The sequence below is a fragment of the Diceros bicornis genome, chromosome 1 (assembly GCF_020826845.1).
Source record: "Diceros bicornis minor isolate mBicDic1 chromosome 1, mDicBic1.mat.cur, whole genome shotgun sequence".
Taxonomy (NCBI): Eukaryota; Metazoa; Chordata; class Mammalia; order Perissodactyla; family Rhinocerotidae; genus Diceros; species Diceros bicornis.
In genome coordinates, this window is record NC_080740.1 from 7,840,135 (window position 1) to 7,856,281 (window position 16,147).

General features: G+C 38.4%; 1 protein-coding gene across 1 annotated transcript in view; it reads right to left on the bottom strand.

Annotated features, from left to right (window-relative positions):
- Positions 1-16,147, bottom strand: part of DMGDH (dimethylglycine dehydrogenase) — a 62,749-nt gene that overhangs the window by 17,469 nt on the left and 29,133 nt on the right. The window contains exons 11-14 of the mRNA XM_058557174.1: positions 15,660-15,790; positions 14,254-14,471; positions 12,709-12,866; positions 10,470-10,529 (exon numbers count right to left, since the gene is read on the bottom strand). Coding sequence (XP_058413157.1) covers positions 10,470-10,529; positions 12,709-12,866; positions 14,254-14,471; positions 15,660-15,790 — 567 coding nt within the window. The remainder of the gene's footprint in view (positions 1-10,469; positions 10,530-12,708; positions 12,867-14,253; positions 14,472-15,659; positions 15,791-16,147) is intronic.

Sequence of the window (16,147 nt, forward strand, 5' to 3'; positions counted from 1 at the left end):
GAAACACTAGACTAGATGGACTTAGTAGGTGTATAGAGAACAATCCATCCAAAAGCAGCAGAAGACACATTCTTCTCAAGTGCACATGGAACATTCTCAAAGATAGACCATATGTTGAGAAACAAAACAAGTCTCAATAAATTTAAGAAGATTGAAATCATATCAACCATCTTTTTCAACCACAATGGTATGAAACTAGAAATCAACGACAAGAAGAAAGCTTGAAAAGTCACAAATATGTGGAAACTAAACAATATGCTACTGAACAACTGTTGGATCAATGAAGAAATCAAAGGAGAAATCAGAAAATACCTGGAGACAAATGAAAATGAAACAACATACCAAGACCTATAGGATGCAGCAAAAGTGGTACCAATAGGGAAGTATATAGCAATACAGGCCTACCTCAAAAAATAAGAAAAATCTCAAATAAACAATCTAACATTACACCTAAAAGAACTAGAAAAGAACAAAGTCCAAAATCAGTAGAAAGAAGAAAATAATAAAAATCAGAGCATAAATAAATGAAATAGAGACTAAAAAGACAATAGAACTGATCAATGAAACCAAAAGCTGGCTCTTTGCAAAGATAAAATTGACAAACCTTTAGCTAGACTCACCAAGAATAAAAGAGAGAAGGCTCAAATAAATAAAATCAGAAACAAAAGAGGAGAAATTACAATGGATACCACAGAAATACAAAGGATTATAAGCAAATACTATGAAAAGCTATATGCCAACGAATTGGATAATCTAGAAGAAATGGATAAATTCTTAGAACTATACAACCTTCCAAACATGAATCAAGAAGAAATAGAGAATCTGAATAGATCAATCACTAGTAAGGAGATTGAAACAGTAAACAAAAACCTTCCAAAAAACAAAAGTCCAGGACCAGATGGCTTCCCCAGTGAATTCTACCAAACATTCAAAGAAGATTTAACACCTATCCTTCTCAAACTCTTCCTAAAATTGAAAAGGATGGGACGCTTCCTAACTCATTCTACAATGCCAACATTATCCTGATACCAAACCAGACAAGGACAACACAAAAAAAAGAAAATTACAGGCCAATAACACTGATGAGGATAGATGCAAAGATCCTCAACAAAATATTAGCAAATCAAATACAACAATACATTAAAAGGATCAAATACCATGATCAAGTGGGATTTATTCCAGGGATAGCAGGGATGGTTCAACATCCACAAATCAATTGATTGATATACCACATCAACACAATGAAGAATAAAAATCACATGATCATCTCAATAGATGGAGAGAAAGCATTTGACTAGTTGCAGTATCCATTTATCATAAAAACTCTCAATAAAATGGGTATAGAAGGAAAGTACCTCAACTTAATAAAGGCCGTATATGACAACCCACAGCCAACATCATACTCAATGGTGAAAAATTCAAAGCTATCCATCTAAGAACAGGAAAGGAAGAAGTAAAACTGTTGCTACGTGTGGACAACATGATTCTATATATAGAGAATCCTAAAGAATCCACCAGAAAACTATTAGAAATAAATAACAAATACAGCAAAGTTTCAGGGTACAAAATCAACATACAAAAATCAGTTGCATCTCTATACATTAACAACGAACTAGCAGAAAGAGAAATCTAGAATACAATCCCATTTATTTATTTATTTTTTATTTTATTTTTTGTTTATTGCAGTAACATTGGTTTATAACATTGTATAAATTTCAGGTGTACATCATTATACTTCTATTTCTGCATAGATTACATCTTGTTCACCACCCAAATACTAATTACAACCCATCACCACACACATGTGCCGAATTATCCCTTTCGCAATCACGACAAAAAGAATAAAATATCTAGGAATAAATTTAACCAAGGAGGTAAGAGACCTATACACTGAAAACTATAAGACATTATTAAAAGAAATTGAAGAAGACATAAAGGAATGGAAAGATATTCCATGCTTATGGATTAAAAGAATTAACATAGTTAAAATGTCCATATTACCTAAAGCAATATACAGATTCAATGTAATCCCAATCAAAATCCCAATGACATTTTTCATGGAAATAGAACAAAGAATCCTAAAATTTATATGAACAACAAAATATCCCGAATAGCCAAAGCAATCCTGAGAAAAAAGAACAAAGCTGGAGGCATTACAATACCTGACTTCAAAATATACTACAAAGCTATAGTAATCAAAACAGCATGGTACTGGCACAAAAACAGACACACAGATCAATGGAACGAATTGAGAGCCCAACAACAAAACCACACATCTGTGGACAGCTAATTTTTGACAAGGGAGCCAAGAACATACAATGGAGAAAGGAAAGTCTCTTCAATAAATGGTGTTGGGAAAACTGGACAGCCACATACAAAAGAATGAAAGTAGACCATTATCTTGCACCATACATAAAAATTAACTCAAAATGGACTAAAGACTTGGATGTAAGACTTGAAACCATAAAATTCCTAGAAGAAAATACAGGCAGTACACTCTTTGACATTGGTCTTAGCAGTATCTTTTCGAATACCATGTCTACTCAGGCAGGGGAAACAAATGAAAAAATAAACAAATGGGACTACATCAAACTAAAAAGCTTCTGCACAGCAAAGGAAACCATCAACAAAATGAAAATACAACCCACCAATTGGGAGAAAATATTTGCAAATCATATATCTGATAAGGGGCTAACATCCAAAATATATAAAGAACTCATACAACTCAACAACAGAAAAAAACAACTTGATAAAAAAATGGGCAGAGGATCTGAACAGACATTTTTCCAAAGCAGATATACAGATGGCCAACAGGTACATGAAAATATGTTTATCATCACTAATTATTAGGGAAATGTAAATCAAAACTACAATGAGATATCACCTCACACATGTCAGAATGGCTATTATTAAAAAGACAAGAAATAACAAGTGTTGTAGAAGATGTGTAGAAAAAGGAACTCTTGTACACTGCTGTTGGGAATGTAAATTGGTGCAGCACTATAGAAAACAGTATGGAGATTTCTCAAAAAACTAAAAATAGAAATACCATATGATCCAGCTATTCCACTTTTGGGTATTTATCCAAAGAATATGAAAACACTAATTTGAAAAGATATATGCACTCCTCTGTTCATTGCAGCATTATTCACAACAGTCAAGATGTACAAGCAATACAAGAGACCATCAATGAATGGATAAAGAATAAGTGGTGTACATATGCAATGGAACACTACTCAGTCATAAAAAGAGATGAAATCTTGCCATTTGCAACATGGATGGACTCTGAGGGTATTATGCTAAGTGAAATAGGTCAGACAGAGAAAGACCATTACCATATAACTTCACTCTTATGTGAAAGATAAACAAACAACACACAGACATGGAGAACAGACTGGTGGTTTCCAGAGGGGAAGGGGGCAATAGAGGATGAAACAGGTAAAGGGGCACGAGCATGGTGATGGATAGCAACTAGACTTTTGGTGGTGAACACAATGAAGTCTACGCAGAAGTCAAAATATAATGACGTATATCTGAAACTTATATAATGTTATAAACTAATGTGACCTCAATAAAGAAAAAAAAAGAACTTTTAGCAGCCGGGCCTGTGGCCTAGTGGTTAAGTTTGGCATGCTCTGCTTTGGTGGCCCGGGTTTGGATCCTGGGCATGGACCTATACCACTCATCAGCCATGCTGTGGTGGCAACTCACATACAAAATAGAGGAAGATTGGCACAGATGTTAGCTCAGGGGGAATCTTCCTCAGCAAAAAAGAAAAAAAGAACTTTCAAAACTCAAAAATAAGGGGGAAGAAATCAAAAATGAATAAAAGAGTTGTCCAGACATAGGAATGGTAGACAGGCATATAAAAAGATATTCAACATCAAGTCATTAAGGAAATAAATTAAAACCATGATGAGATACCACTATATATCTCTCAGAATAACTAAAGTTAAAAAGACTGACCATGAGTAGTGTCTGGCAAGATGTGGAGGAACTGGAACTCTCATATACTGCTGGTAGGAATGTAAAACATAAGATGGTATACCACTTTGTAAACCATTTCTTAAAAAGTTAATATATACTTGCCATTTCATCCAGCAATTCTACCCCTAGGTATTTACTGAAGAAAAAAGAAGCACATGTCCATACAAATACTTATGTACATACAAATACTTATGTCCATACAAATACTTATGTCCATACAAATACTTATGTCCATACAAATACTTATGTACATACAAATACATATGTACACAAATGTTCACAGCCATTTTATTTGTTAAAGCCCTAGGCTGGAAACAACCCCAAGTTCAATGAGTATATAAACAAACTGTGGTAAATACATATAATGGAATCCTACTTAGTATAAAAAGGAATGAACTGTTGATACACAAAGCACCACAAACGAGTTTCAAACTAATTATGCTGAGTGAAAGAATCCAGACAAAAAAAGAGTATATATTGTATGACTCCATTTATATAAAACTCTAGAAAATGCAAGATAGTCTATAGTGAGAAAAAGTTCCCTGGGGGCATGTAGGGGCATAGGGAGGGTTGGGAGGTAGGGATTGCAAAGGAGCAGGAACAAACTGCTGCGGGTGAGGGATATGTTCACTATCTTCATCGTGGTGATGGTTTCACGAGTGTACACATGCATTAAAACTTATCAAGTGGTTCACTTTAAGTATGTCAGTCTATTGCATGTTTAGTTAAGCTGTTAAATAAAATAAAACGAAATGAAATGAAATGAAATAAAGTAAAGTAAAGTAAAGTAAAATAAAATAAAATAAAAGCAGTCTAAAGAATTACTTCAATTCATGCGTGGACCAGGGTTTCCAAGGACTTACAGATTAAAAAGCAGTCAGCTAAACAGCACACTTAAGCTTTTAGGGTGGAATTAGAGTATTGTTTCCTAACAGAAATTGGATATATATGAGGATAATGGGTCAGTGGCTGTTAGTTTAACATACTCTGACAGATGTTTTAGGAATGATGAACTGTCTCAGCCTAGGTTTTACGCCCCCCCCCTTTTTTTTTTCTTTATCATTCAGCAACGGAAATGGGTAAGAGAATAAGGATGGCTTAATTAAAATAACACAATTATACACAGCACCAATGTCTTCATGCACTCTGCTAGGTGGTAGTTCATAGAATCGTAGACATGCAAGGGAGCCCTCATTTTACAGATTAGCAATCTCAGGCGCAAAATGAAGTTAAATAGCTTTCCCAAGCCCACACAGCCAGAATTGGATGACTTTTATTTTTCTAATTCACTTATTGCCCAGTTCAAAAAAAAAAAAAAGATTTGGGGCCGAATATATTAACCGGTAGCCCGGCCAGAATAGGTCACACATCTACTGATTTACTTCTAACCCACAACAGATTCTACAGCACCACCCTACGGGCAATGCGCCCGTTCTTCTGCTTTTCTGTTTATTCACGGGACCACGGCAGGCATGAGATTAGAAGAACTGACAGCGGTTTTCCATCTTCACTGTATAATAAAATCAAGAATCCCAGATCCCCGCCCCCCTGCCCCCATTGATCCAATTCCAGTGTTCTCAAAATTGAGCGTGCCTCAGAATCCCCTGGAGCGCTTGTTAAAATACATTGTTGGTCCCCATCCCCAGAGTTTGTGATTTTTGGGGTCTGGGATGATACTCGATAACTTGTATTTCTAACAAATGCTGAGGTAACACTGATGCTGCTGGTCTGGGAACACACTGAGAACCATTCCAGGTAGGGCATCAGGTAATATTTTTTAAGTTCTCCAAGTTGTTGAAAATTTTTGCTCTAAAACAATCATTCTCAATCTTTTCCAGAATCACCTGGGGAATTAAAAAAAAAAATACTGATGCCTGAATCCCTGCCCCAGAGATTTTTTTTCTTTCTTTTTTTTCTTTTTTTTGTGAGGAAGATTAGCCCTGAGCTAACATCCATGCCCATCTTCCTCTACTTTATATGTGGGACGCCTGCCATAGCGTGGCTTGACAAGCAGTGCGTCAGTCGGTGCCCAAGATCCGAACCTGCAAACCCCAGGCCGCTGAAGTGGAGGGTGTGAACTTAACCACTATGCCACTGGGCCGACCCCCAGAGATTCTTTTTAAATTGACCTGGGATGCAGCCTGAGCCTCCGGATTTTTTTAAAGCATTATATGATTTAAAAGACTCATAGTCCAGATGATTCCAATGTGCAGCTGAGACTGAGAGGCAGTGAAAATTTTCTGCCTCCTCGATTCTTATTACCCTTTACCTAAAATTTCCCCAACAGAGTTGGGTACTTTTACCACTATAACATATGAGAAATTCCTTTCTATCTTGTTGTCTGTAAACAACGATTTATTTCCACTTTGAGGTTCTAATAATGCTAGTACTTATTGAATTCTTGGATGTAGTAGCCTGGTGGTGAGTGCTTTGCCTTTTCACTGTTTTGTTTTGTTTTGCTTACTGAATAATTATGCTTTAAATAATCCTTCCTCCAAGGCAGACCCTGTACTTTCTAGAATCAACATTGTCTTCTAACTTGTGGTTAATATATATCACATTTTATCCTCTTTCTACTGGTTACAAGCCCAAGACAGGAAAAGAGAGAGAGAGAAAGGAGGAGGAGGGACGGGGGAGAGAGCTTATAGAAAAATAATAATTCTTCTGATCTGCTTAAACACATTACACTTAGTACTTGATTCTCTGTGAATCTTGGCTGGGGTCCTCTGGAAATGGACAAGGATTCAGTAATTCCAAGAGGAAAATTCCAAGAATACTTATGACTCTATCTTAAGGCAGCTGATTTTCCTTTTGCTCTTGATTAATGCAGTTCTTTCATTTCCAACTAAAAAAAAAAAAGCCACTAATTTTTTTCCCAAAAAGTAACTTCCTTTGGAACAAATTATAATACCATTAAGAACAATGATATGAGTTGTTTCAGGTAAATGAGTTTTAGTTGAGAAGATTTAAAAGTATACTTTCAGCTATTTTTACCTGCATCCTAGTTCTGGCTAAGGCTTCCTTTCCAGGCCTTATGCTCACGCCCCACAAGATGGCACTGTCGTGTACCGCCAGACAATGCTCCTCGTGCGGAACAATATTTTCAGAATTAACGTTAAGAATGTTTTCTACAGCTTTAGTTCCTGAAATACCATTTGTTTCAAGCTTCAAGAGATCTGACAGCCATCGGAAGTTATATCTTGAACTCTTAGACCTGTGGCCTAGCAAGGTGTTTAATAAATGGTACTGAATAAAAGTTGACTGGACGAATGAATGCGTGCACACGTGTATCTACTTCACGTGAGCCAGCACTATGGGGGGACTGAGACTCCTAAGAAGTAAGGGAGACAAGTGCCATCGCCCCATCTTCCTTTGCCATCGAAGATGTCCTCAATATTCCATTTTTCTTTTCCCTATTTTTGTACCGGTTTTGACAAGAACACAGTTCACCCCAATTGGGGTCTGATGGCCCATCTCCTCACCCACCCATTTTCCATCTTAAAATGGGCAAAGCAGCTATTCTGATCCTACCATAAAACACAAAGTTATTTATAACAGAAACATAACTGTGGGAGGTATCAATTAATAAAATGTAGTCCATGCAAATTCTACAAAGTATGTCGCCAGAAAAGAAATTCCTGGGCAGTTATTCAAGGCTGATGAGCCCATTATGGGAAAGGACCTTGCTGGGGAAAGTGGTGAGTGAGGCAGCACAGTGAGGTCAGAGTTCAACCTGCGCTAACCAAAGGACACTGGACCTCCTGCACTTTCCTTTCCCCACCCTCAAATGAGGAGGTGGACTGAGTGATCTCCAGGGGCCTCCGAGCTCGGACACAGCCTGTATCTCTGTATTTTTCTTCATATTATGGCTTATACAATTAGTTGTGTAAACACTTACAGGCCAAGCAGGGCTTCTACATATTTGCTTTGAAGGGAAAGAAAGAATTGATGTTAAACAACTGTAAAATGCCAGGATTTTTTGTTTTGTTTTTATTGGCATTGAGTATAAATATTCCTCTGTATTAGCTGCTGCTTCACTTTTCATATAGCATCAATTTTCCAAAGCAACAGGGACTTGCATTATATTATTCTTTAAAATATTCTATCCAGCCAGCTTGGGCAACATTTTTGTCCTTAGGCACAGGACTTGAATTATCAAGTTACATAATTTAGTCTGTAATGTAAATAAGTTTTTCAGGAATCTGTTTCACACTGTAGCAACAATTATAAAGTTATCATTTTACTGCTACAAAACCAAGATAGAGTTGTTGTGAAACCACCAAACAGGATCTAAACAAAGCTGATCCAACCTATTCACCTGTCTTGGAAATCAGCAAGCATCACTGTGGTTAGGTTGATACCCACTAACTACCTGAGTTAACGTGATTGAAAAAGACTGGCTCAGTTAAGTCCAGGTCCTTGTGCTACATGGACCTTCACCCAATCAAAGCATTAGGAATTAACTTTGTGACACCAGAATGAGAACCAACGATTCAGAAATCATAAAAACATACCATAAATCAAAATCATTATCTATTAAACAACTTAGTTCTGAGCTGAGCTTTGGCTACTGAAATAATTGAAAGGAGCTAATAACTACACAATCCACACTTGCTTATCATCATAAAGGGATTTTTAAAAATCCGTTCTCAATATGAAGAGATCATTTATCTATGCCTTATTCCCAAATAATAATACCCAAACACTGAAGCAAAAGAGTCAGTTATCTATTTACTTATTGGTGACCCACAGCAGAACTTTAGTGCTTTTTAGAGTCAGCCCATTTTCGTCCTTATTTTAAACAGCTCAACTAAGACTTCTGTTATCAGAAGGAGCAATCTGCTGCTAGGGTCTGCCCGAGTCCATGCACCTGCTTTCTCCAGTCTGCAGGCAGATGGTACATCATAAAAATAAAAGTCATGGGGAAAATGTACAGAAAGATAGTCGCTTTAAAACCCTTTAGGAGGTTCTTTTTCCTAAAATTTAATACTATAAATACACATGCTTCTGTTAATATCTTAGCTTATAATTTGGGAACTGATGCAAGGGTATTAAAAAAGTTTCCTTAGCCTGATTCCTATGCCTGGGTTTGCATATTTCCATGGTACTTTAGCTTATTAGCACTAAATTAGCACTTATTAGCAGGACAGTTTATTTTTGGAATTCTAACAAGAATCCTGACCAGCACGGCGCTGTCCCTGTCATTCAGTTTTACCACTAACTGCACCTCTACTAAGTTCTCCTATAGTAACTATGACACCGCTCAATGGGTGTCCGAGTCAGCTCGGGCTGTTACAACAAAGTGCCACAGACTGAGTGGTGTAAACAACAGGAATTTATTTCTCACACTTCTGGAGGCTGGAAAGTCCAAGATCAAGACGCCGGCCAATTCAGTGCCCCCATGAGTCTTCTACTCCTCGCTTGCAGATGGCTACCTTCTGGCTGTGTCCTCACATGGTGGACAGAGAGCAAGCCTGGATCTCTCTTCCTCTTCTCACAAGAGCACTAATCCCAACGTGGGCGCCCCACCTCATGATCTCATCTAAACCAAATTACCTCCCAAAGGCCCCACCTCCAAATAGCAGCTAGTGGGGGTTAGGGCTTCAACATAGGAGTTTGGTGGAGACACAAACATTCGGTCCATAACAACAGGATAACCTCATTTATCTTTGTAGGACTGTATAGATGAGCGAGGCTGTAACTGGCTTCATAATACACTTTTCCATAATAATTACATAGGATGGTGCTTTTCAAACTTTAGCTGCATCAGAATCCCCTGCAGCTTGTTAAAACTCAGACTTCTTGGCCTGACCCCCAGAGGTTCTGATTTCGTAGGTCTGGGGTGGGACCTGAGAATCTGCATTTCTAACAAGCTCCCAGGTGATGCTGATGAGCTGTCTGAGAACCACACTTTGAGGACCACTGATGGAGGGGTTCCCTTTGGAACGTTAATATCAGTTATGATTCATGGGCCTGTATTGGCTTCTCAGTAATTACTCGTTTTATGCTGAACACATTTGAAATATGTCATTTGCTTAAACTCAGATGTTGCAGTTACATACAAAGATGCTTAATAAGCAGATGGAAAGATCTGCTGAGGCAAGGCTGCCTCTTGCTGTGAGCACCCAGGGAGAGTCCATTACTGCAGTGTGTTGATTAGCTAATGCGTGACGTCTCAGGTCACCGGGATTTACAAGAATGTCTGCTGACATCTCACGCTTACTAATTTTTATCTTAGAATTTAGATTTAGTCTTTAAAGTTGCGGGATTCTGCTATCTTACACCTACAGGAACACTACAATGGTTTGAACCGATATCCAAGTTTGATGAAGCTTAATATGAGGCACTTGAGCAATGCTTCGTATTTACGTCCAGCTCATTTGTCCTGGGATCGCACTTGGTTGCATCCTGAAACACAGCTCTGTCATGAAACGGCATAATTCTAAGATTTACTTCAAGTACACTCTGGAATGCAAACATACCTTATTTAGCTTCACAAAATACTCCAGTCCAGCTTCCCAGGGATTTGTATCACAGTTCATCTAAGAGGGAAACACATATTTTAAATCTCAGATGAGTGCAAATCATCTCAGTAACATCACTTTCATATATTATTTTTTTAGGGAAGAGAACACGTTTTGACTTTGAATATAGATTCTGCAAAAGGAAAATTATGGACTTGTCTCTAAAGTAATTTTTTAAATCTAAAATTCAAAGGTAGCCTTTCAGCAAGTACTGTTATTTGAATAGCAAATTAGAAACTAAAATTCACGGTTTGTTTCCATGGCTCCTTTATTATAATAAACATCTGAGGGATATCACAACATGATGTTCCTTCCAGAAACAAGACTTTCATATGTTTTTATGTAATAATTTTACATAATTAGGTTTTGAAAAGTTATTAAGTAATTTACTTCTCTTACAATTAGCCAGGAATCAGGATAAGTAGAGGAGAAAGTAGATGGTAGGAAAATGGCTTCTACAGAGTTCAGTAAAGGGAAAAGGAAGAAACAGAGGTTGAATCGCAATCAGTGCACTTCAAGTTGGAGCTGAACCCCTATTGGGACTAGACCTGAAGGTAATGGTGTTTGTTTGTTTGTTTATTTTGTTGTTATTGGTCTCTGTTTGCTCCAAGAGAACTGGTCTAAATCCCATAAAAAGTGGCCCAACTTTTTAAAAAAAAGACATCACAGCACTTGTATAAACGAGATAAGTAACATAAACTTGTTTTACATGATATAAAATTTGGTCTCATAGTTCCTAATCAATTTGAGCAACTCCAATATTATTTTTATCTGCTCAAAGTTTCAGAATTTCTCCAGGAAAAAAATTAAAACACAGCACAGAAGATTGCTTGCTGTAATAACACTAGAGGGCGTGCTGGCACTGCTGGGAAATCGGAGGGACCCGAGATGGAGACAAGCTCTTAAGAGGAGGCTCCGGAGAGGAGGCAGGAGAAAATGGAAGGCAGGAGGGTGGGGGGGCGCGTGCTGGGCTGCTCCATTCCCGTGCACTGCGGAGACGGCCGTCCTCTGTTTCTCTCTCTGCAGCGGCCTCATCGAAGGCCCCGTTGTAGGCTCAGAATCCCCTGACAGGGCACCTCTCCTGCAAAACGGTGACTTGCCCCAGGCGGCTGCCCGTCCACCTCAAAGCCCACTTGCCCTTCCCCATAGTCTGAATGCCCCAGGGGCCCTGCCTGTGCTTTCAAACCCACTTTGCCCTCCAATTAAATTCATTCTCTTGTGTTCTAGCACTTTATACACTATCTAACATCTATGATAACTCTGTAGGACAAAGATTATCTCTATTTTATAGAAAAGTAAACAGAGGCTCTGGAGGGTTAAGGCCATGTAGGTACTTTGTGGTGGAGGATAAATTCACACCCAAGAGTCCCCACTCTGAAGTCCATCCTTTACCACTATCCCTTATCTCACCTCTCAGGCCTAAAACCTCAAAGTCTTCCAAAGAAATAACGAGCAAATCTGAAAAAATTAAGGGGTCCTGAGATAGCCTGCCATATTGGAGATGAAACAGGAGAACAGAGTTTGACCACTTCTGTGTAATCTGGACCAAGTTGTTCACTGTTTCTTAATGTGATTGTGTGTAGAACGGGGATAATTTAGATACCCCAACTTCCAACCCTTTGCAAAGAATCACCAATAATACCTTCTTCGGGGAGAGTTGAGAGGATAAATGAAATCATGCATATGAAAATGGTGTGCAACTATACAAACAAAAACCTTTAGTTCCCATTATTAATGGTGGGAATAGGCTAGACCAACACATCCCAGACCATCAACCCTGCCCCTCAGAAAGACACCTTTTATTGTTCTTTTTGCAAAACGTGCATGATAAGAAGGAAATGAGGATGGACAACACAACAGAGGAGGAGGAAGTATTTGAAAGGCGGTCCTCAAATCCTGTGGGTAGGCAGGCTCCCTTGGAGCAGCCACAGCTCCACACACAGTCAGAGATGGATGTCCAGGGCTCTCTGCCAAGCCGGAGGAATTAAGGCAAAATAAACATTATGTCATAATTCCACTGAACTTTCAACTAGGAAATCAAGGAGAAAAACCTCTTCCCCTAATTAAGTAAAGTTATCTAATAATACATAATTTCTCTTACAGACAGAACCAATGTTAATGCAGTTAAAACTAGCCCTTATATAAAAATCAGATATAATAAACACAAAATTTTAATAAAGATGCTAGCATCTCAAACCTCTGACCCCCAGGCTCTGAAAGCTTTCTCCAGTCTTAAGGCATTCATGGCATATGTTCCAAAATTGTCAATTCCCTCCTCCTGGCCTGCATTCATGATAACATCATAAAGTGCCGCAGAATCTTCTCGTCTGTGGTACAGCTCCCAACCCAGCTCACCTGAAAAAAAACCCACAAGTGCCACACCAGATTAAGAGCAATGATCACTAGGTCTAATGTGCATCAGCTAAGACACATGAATAAATGGAAAGATTTCATTGATGTAACAGAGACATTGTTGAGTTTTAAAAGACCAGTTCACAAAAAAGTTGAAACAAAACCCACTGCAAAGGAACCGTCATATCACAGAGGCATTTGTGCCCAATTCTGTCTCCCACACAGGGGCCAGTATCTAGGACACCTCTTCTCCTGACACAGAAAGTCTGTAACGCAAGAGTTAATCTCGACCCTTGACCTCAGCTTCATAATGTTAGGTGAGTAATTAGCATGGCATAGTTTATCAAGATAAGGGGTTCAAGGTTTAGACACCTCAACCCGCAACTCTTTGCCTCAAAATCACAAGGCTTAAAAATATGGATAACTGACAATTATTCAAATGATCTTCATTGTGAGATAGCCACAGTCTCTAATGTCCCCCCGACACCCCCCTTCTTCCCCAGTTGGTCATTTCATTTATCATTAGAGCTGTGGACCAAAACAAAAGACAGTGAAACCCAACCCAAACAGTCTTCTTATTTTTCATTCTGCTCATGTTTTATTCTGGTCGCCATTTTGCCGAGGTGGAAGAGGGTGAAAGGTGGAAGAAGGCTGGGGAGAAGGGACAGCGGAGGCCCAGGAAAGAGCTATGCTTTCGCACTGTGTGTTCTCCTCGTTCCCCAGTGTCGAGGGCTGATGGTGATGTTTTTCCAGGACACCACAGAACATGAGCAACACGAAAATGAACGAATGCCTGGGCACCAAGTACTCCTTCTGCGAAGGGACAATGAGCTTTAGAGAAAGTTAGAAGTGAGCCCAGAGCACCAAGGGGAACTAAAGAGCATTCATTTATCTCTATTTCAAATACCTACTATGTGCAAGGTTAGGTACTATATGAAGACTTCCCTAATGCACTTAGAATCTAGAAGGAAAGATGGATAGTGGTAAGGCTTTAAGAGAGGTGTCTGATACAGTCAGTAGGTCTCTAAGGGAGACTCTGTCTATGAGAGACCTTCCTGAATGTTCCCATACAGAGTCGGCTGGCCTGAATATTGTGTCAATCCTTCCAACTATTCCAACGGGCATCATCTTCCCACTTTCTTATCTACGCTTCCAAATGGTAAGCAGCTATGGGACTGGAACAACAATTGGAAATCTGTGGAATGACTCTCTCAGACTAGGAGTGAATAGACAGAATTTGTCATAAGAGTTGTGCAGGAGAAATCTCCCTTCCAAGTTGCACTAACAGAAGTAAATGTGTGTGCACACACACGCGCGAGCACGTGTGTGCATTTCTAGTCGCTTGTTTTAAATTTTAGAGACTTACTCTAGGTTGTTTTCCAATTCTTACCAGTATAGGATATCCTAATAGCAGTGACAGGAATGTTGGAAACCTTTAAAGACTTGGTTTGAAGAAACTTGAAAACATCATCACTGAGATCTTCAGAGGTCAGTTTCTGAAGGACCTTTCTTGCATGTGGCCCTGCAACTCCAAGGACTCCGAGCTCATCGGTTATGTTTCTGATTTCAATGTCATATCCACCTTTGACTGCCACTTCTTCAATCCATCTGCATTTGAGCCATAAACATCGTGTTAAATCTCACTTGAATAACGCATGTTGGTGACATATTATTTCTCTGAAGACATGCTCCATGTGTAGAATTACCAGAAAGTTCCCAGAGTGTCATTTCATATAATCACCTAATTTTTAAGGTTAAGCAAACTGAGTCCCAGAGATGGTAAGTGATTCTCTTTAAACCACCCCCTTATAAATTTTGGAGTAATTTTTCACAGTACAGAAAGATCCTTCAATTTAAAAGGCTCTGCCACACAATTCTTTTAAATAGCACACTTGTGCTGCTACAGGTTAGTAATGGGCCTGCCACCAGACACATAATTGCCTAGACAATCACATGGAAAAGACAAAAACTCTAAAGGCTGTTTTCAATTTCTAAGCCTTGATGATTTATCGGAACCCGATTATAGGGTTTGTTTACAATGTATTGAGCAGTCCCTGGAGCTACACAAGTCTACCATGAAATGATCTTCTGGATTCACACAAAGCTAAGCTACTCAGATGACTCCCAATACTGCTTGGATTGGAGCATATTATTTACATTGTTGTACAACCAGAGTGAGACTCTCGCAGAGTAAGATATTGATTAAACAATAATATTCCAAATATTTTTGGAATACTAGACCAAAGACTACAGATTTTGTAATAGATTAGATGGTAGACTAAAGATTCATGTGAAGGATCGACTTGGCAGTCAACAATGTAGGTCCACCTGTGGGACAGAGAACACAAAGCCTGAAAAATGGAGAAGACACCCAGGGAGGCAGCTGACTGAAGTGGGTGGGATGTGGGCATTAGAATCGAAAGACTGGCTTGAGCAACTTGCTTTAACCCAAACTTCAGTTTCCTATTTGGAAGTGGGAATAATATGTACCTTGCAGACATATCTCTTAAGAGAATTAATTGAGATAACGTATAAAAAGGGTCCTGACACATTGATGATGCCTAATAAGTGAGAGTTAATATTATTAGAACCAGTAAACCCTATGAATGGATTACTTTTTGGAGGGGAGTGGGGACACTCACTTCAAATAATTTCCTATAAAAGACATTAAGTTTATTTGAAACAATAAGTTTTAAGAATTAAAGTTGTACTTTCAACTACGGGTAAAAGAAAAATTCAGTGCAAGGTTGAGTCAATATATTCCATATAAAGTTTTCTTACTAGGTGTGCACTTACCTAAGATCGTGAAGTTCTGATCCAGAACCAGTTACTAATAGAAACTCCCCAGGAGACCGATGGGAAACAGTCAACTCAGCATACACTCGACCTTTGGGTGTTAACATGTGACTTATATTTGTAAAACCCACCTACACAAAAGAATTTAAAATGACCTCGGGATGAAGTAAAAAATCTTACATATCCTTTTAACACAACATGGAAATAAAAATATGGGTGCCAACAGTGAAAAACATCTGATTCTTATCATTTATATCAATTGTGTGAACTATCTGTAAACCTAAATCCAAGATTGATTCTGAAGTTCTCAGATTAAATGATCATTACAATTATTTGTCATAAAAATTACACTCAAATCAATTGTGCAGTTCCTATTGACACATTTAAGCAAAGTTATAAGGTCATTGGATGACAATTCATTCAACAAAAATTTAAATTTGAAAATTAGCAGAATACTCTTGGTCAGATGAAGAGTTCTAGTGTTTATT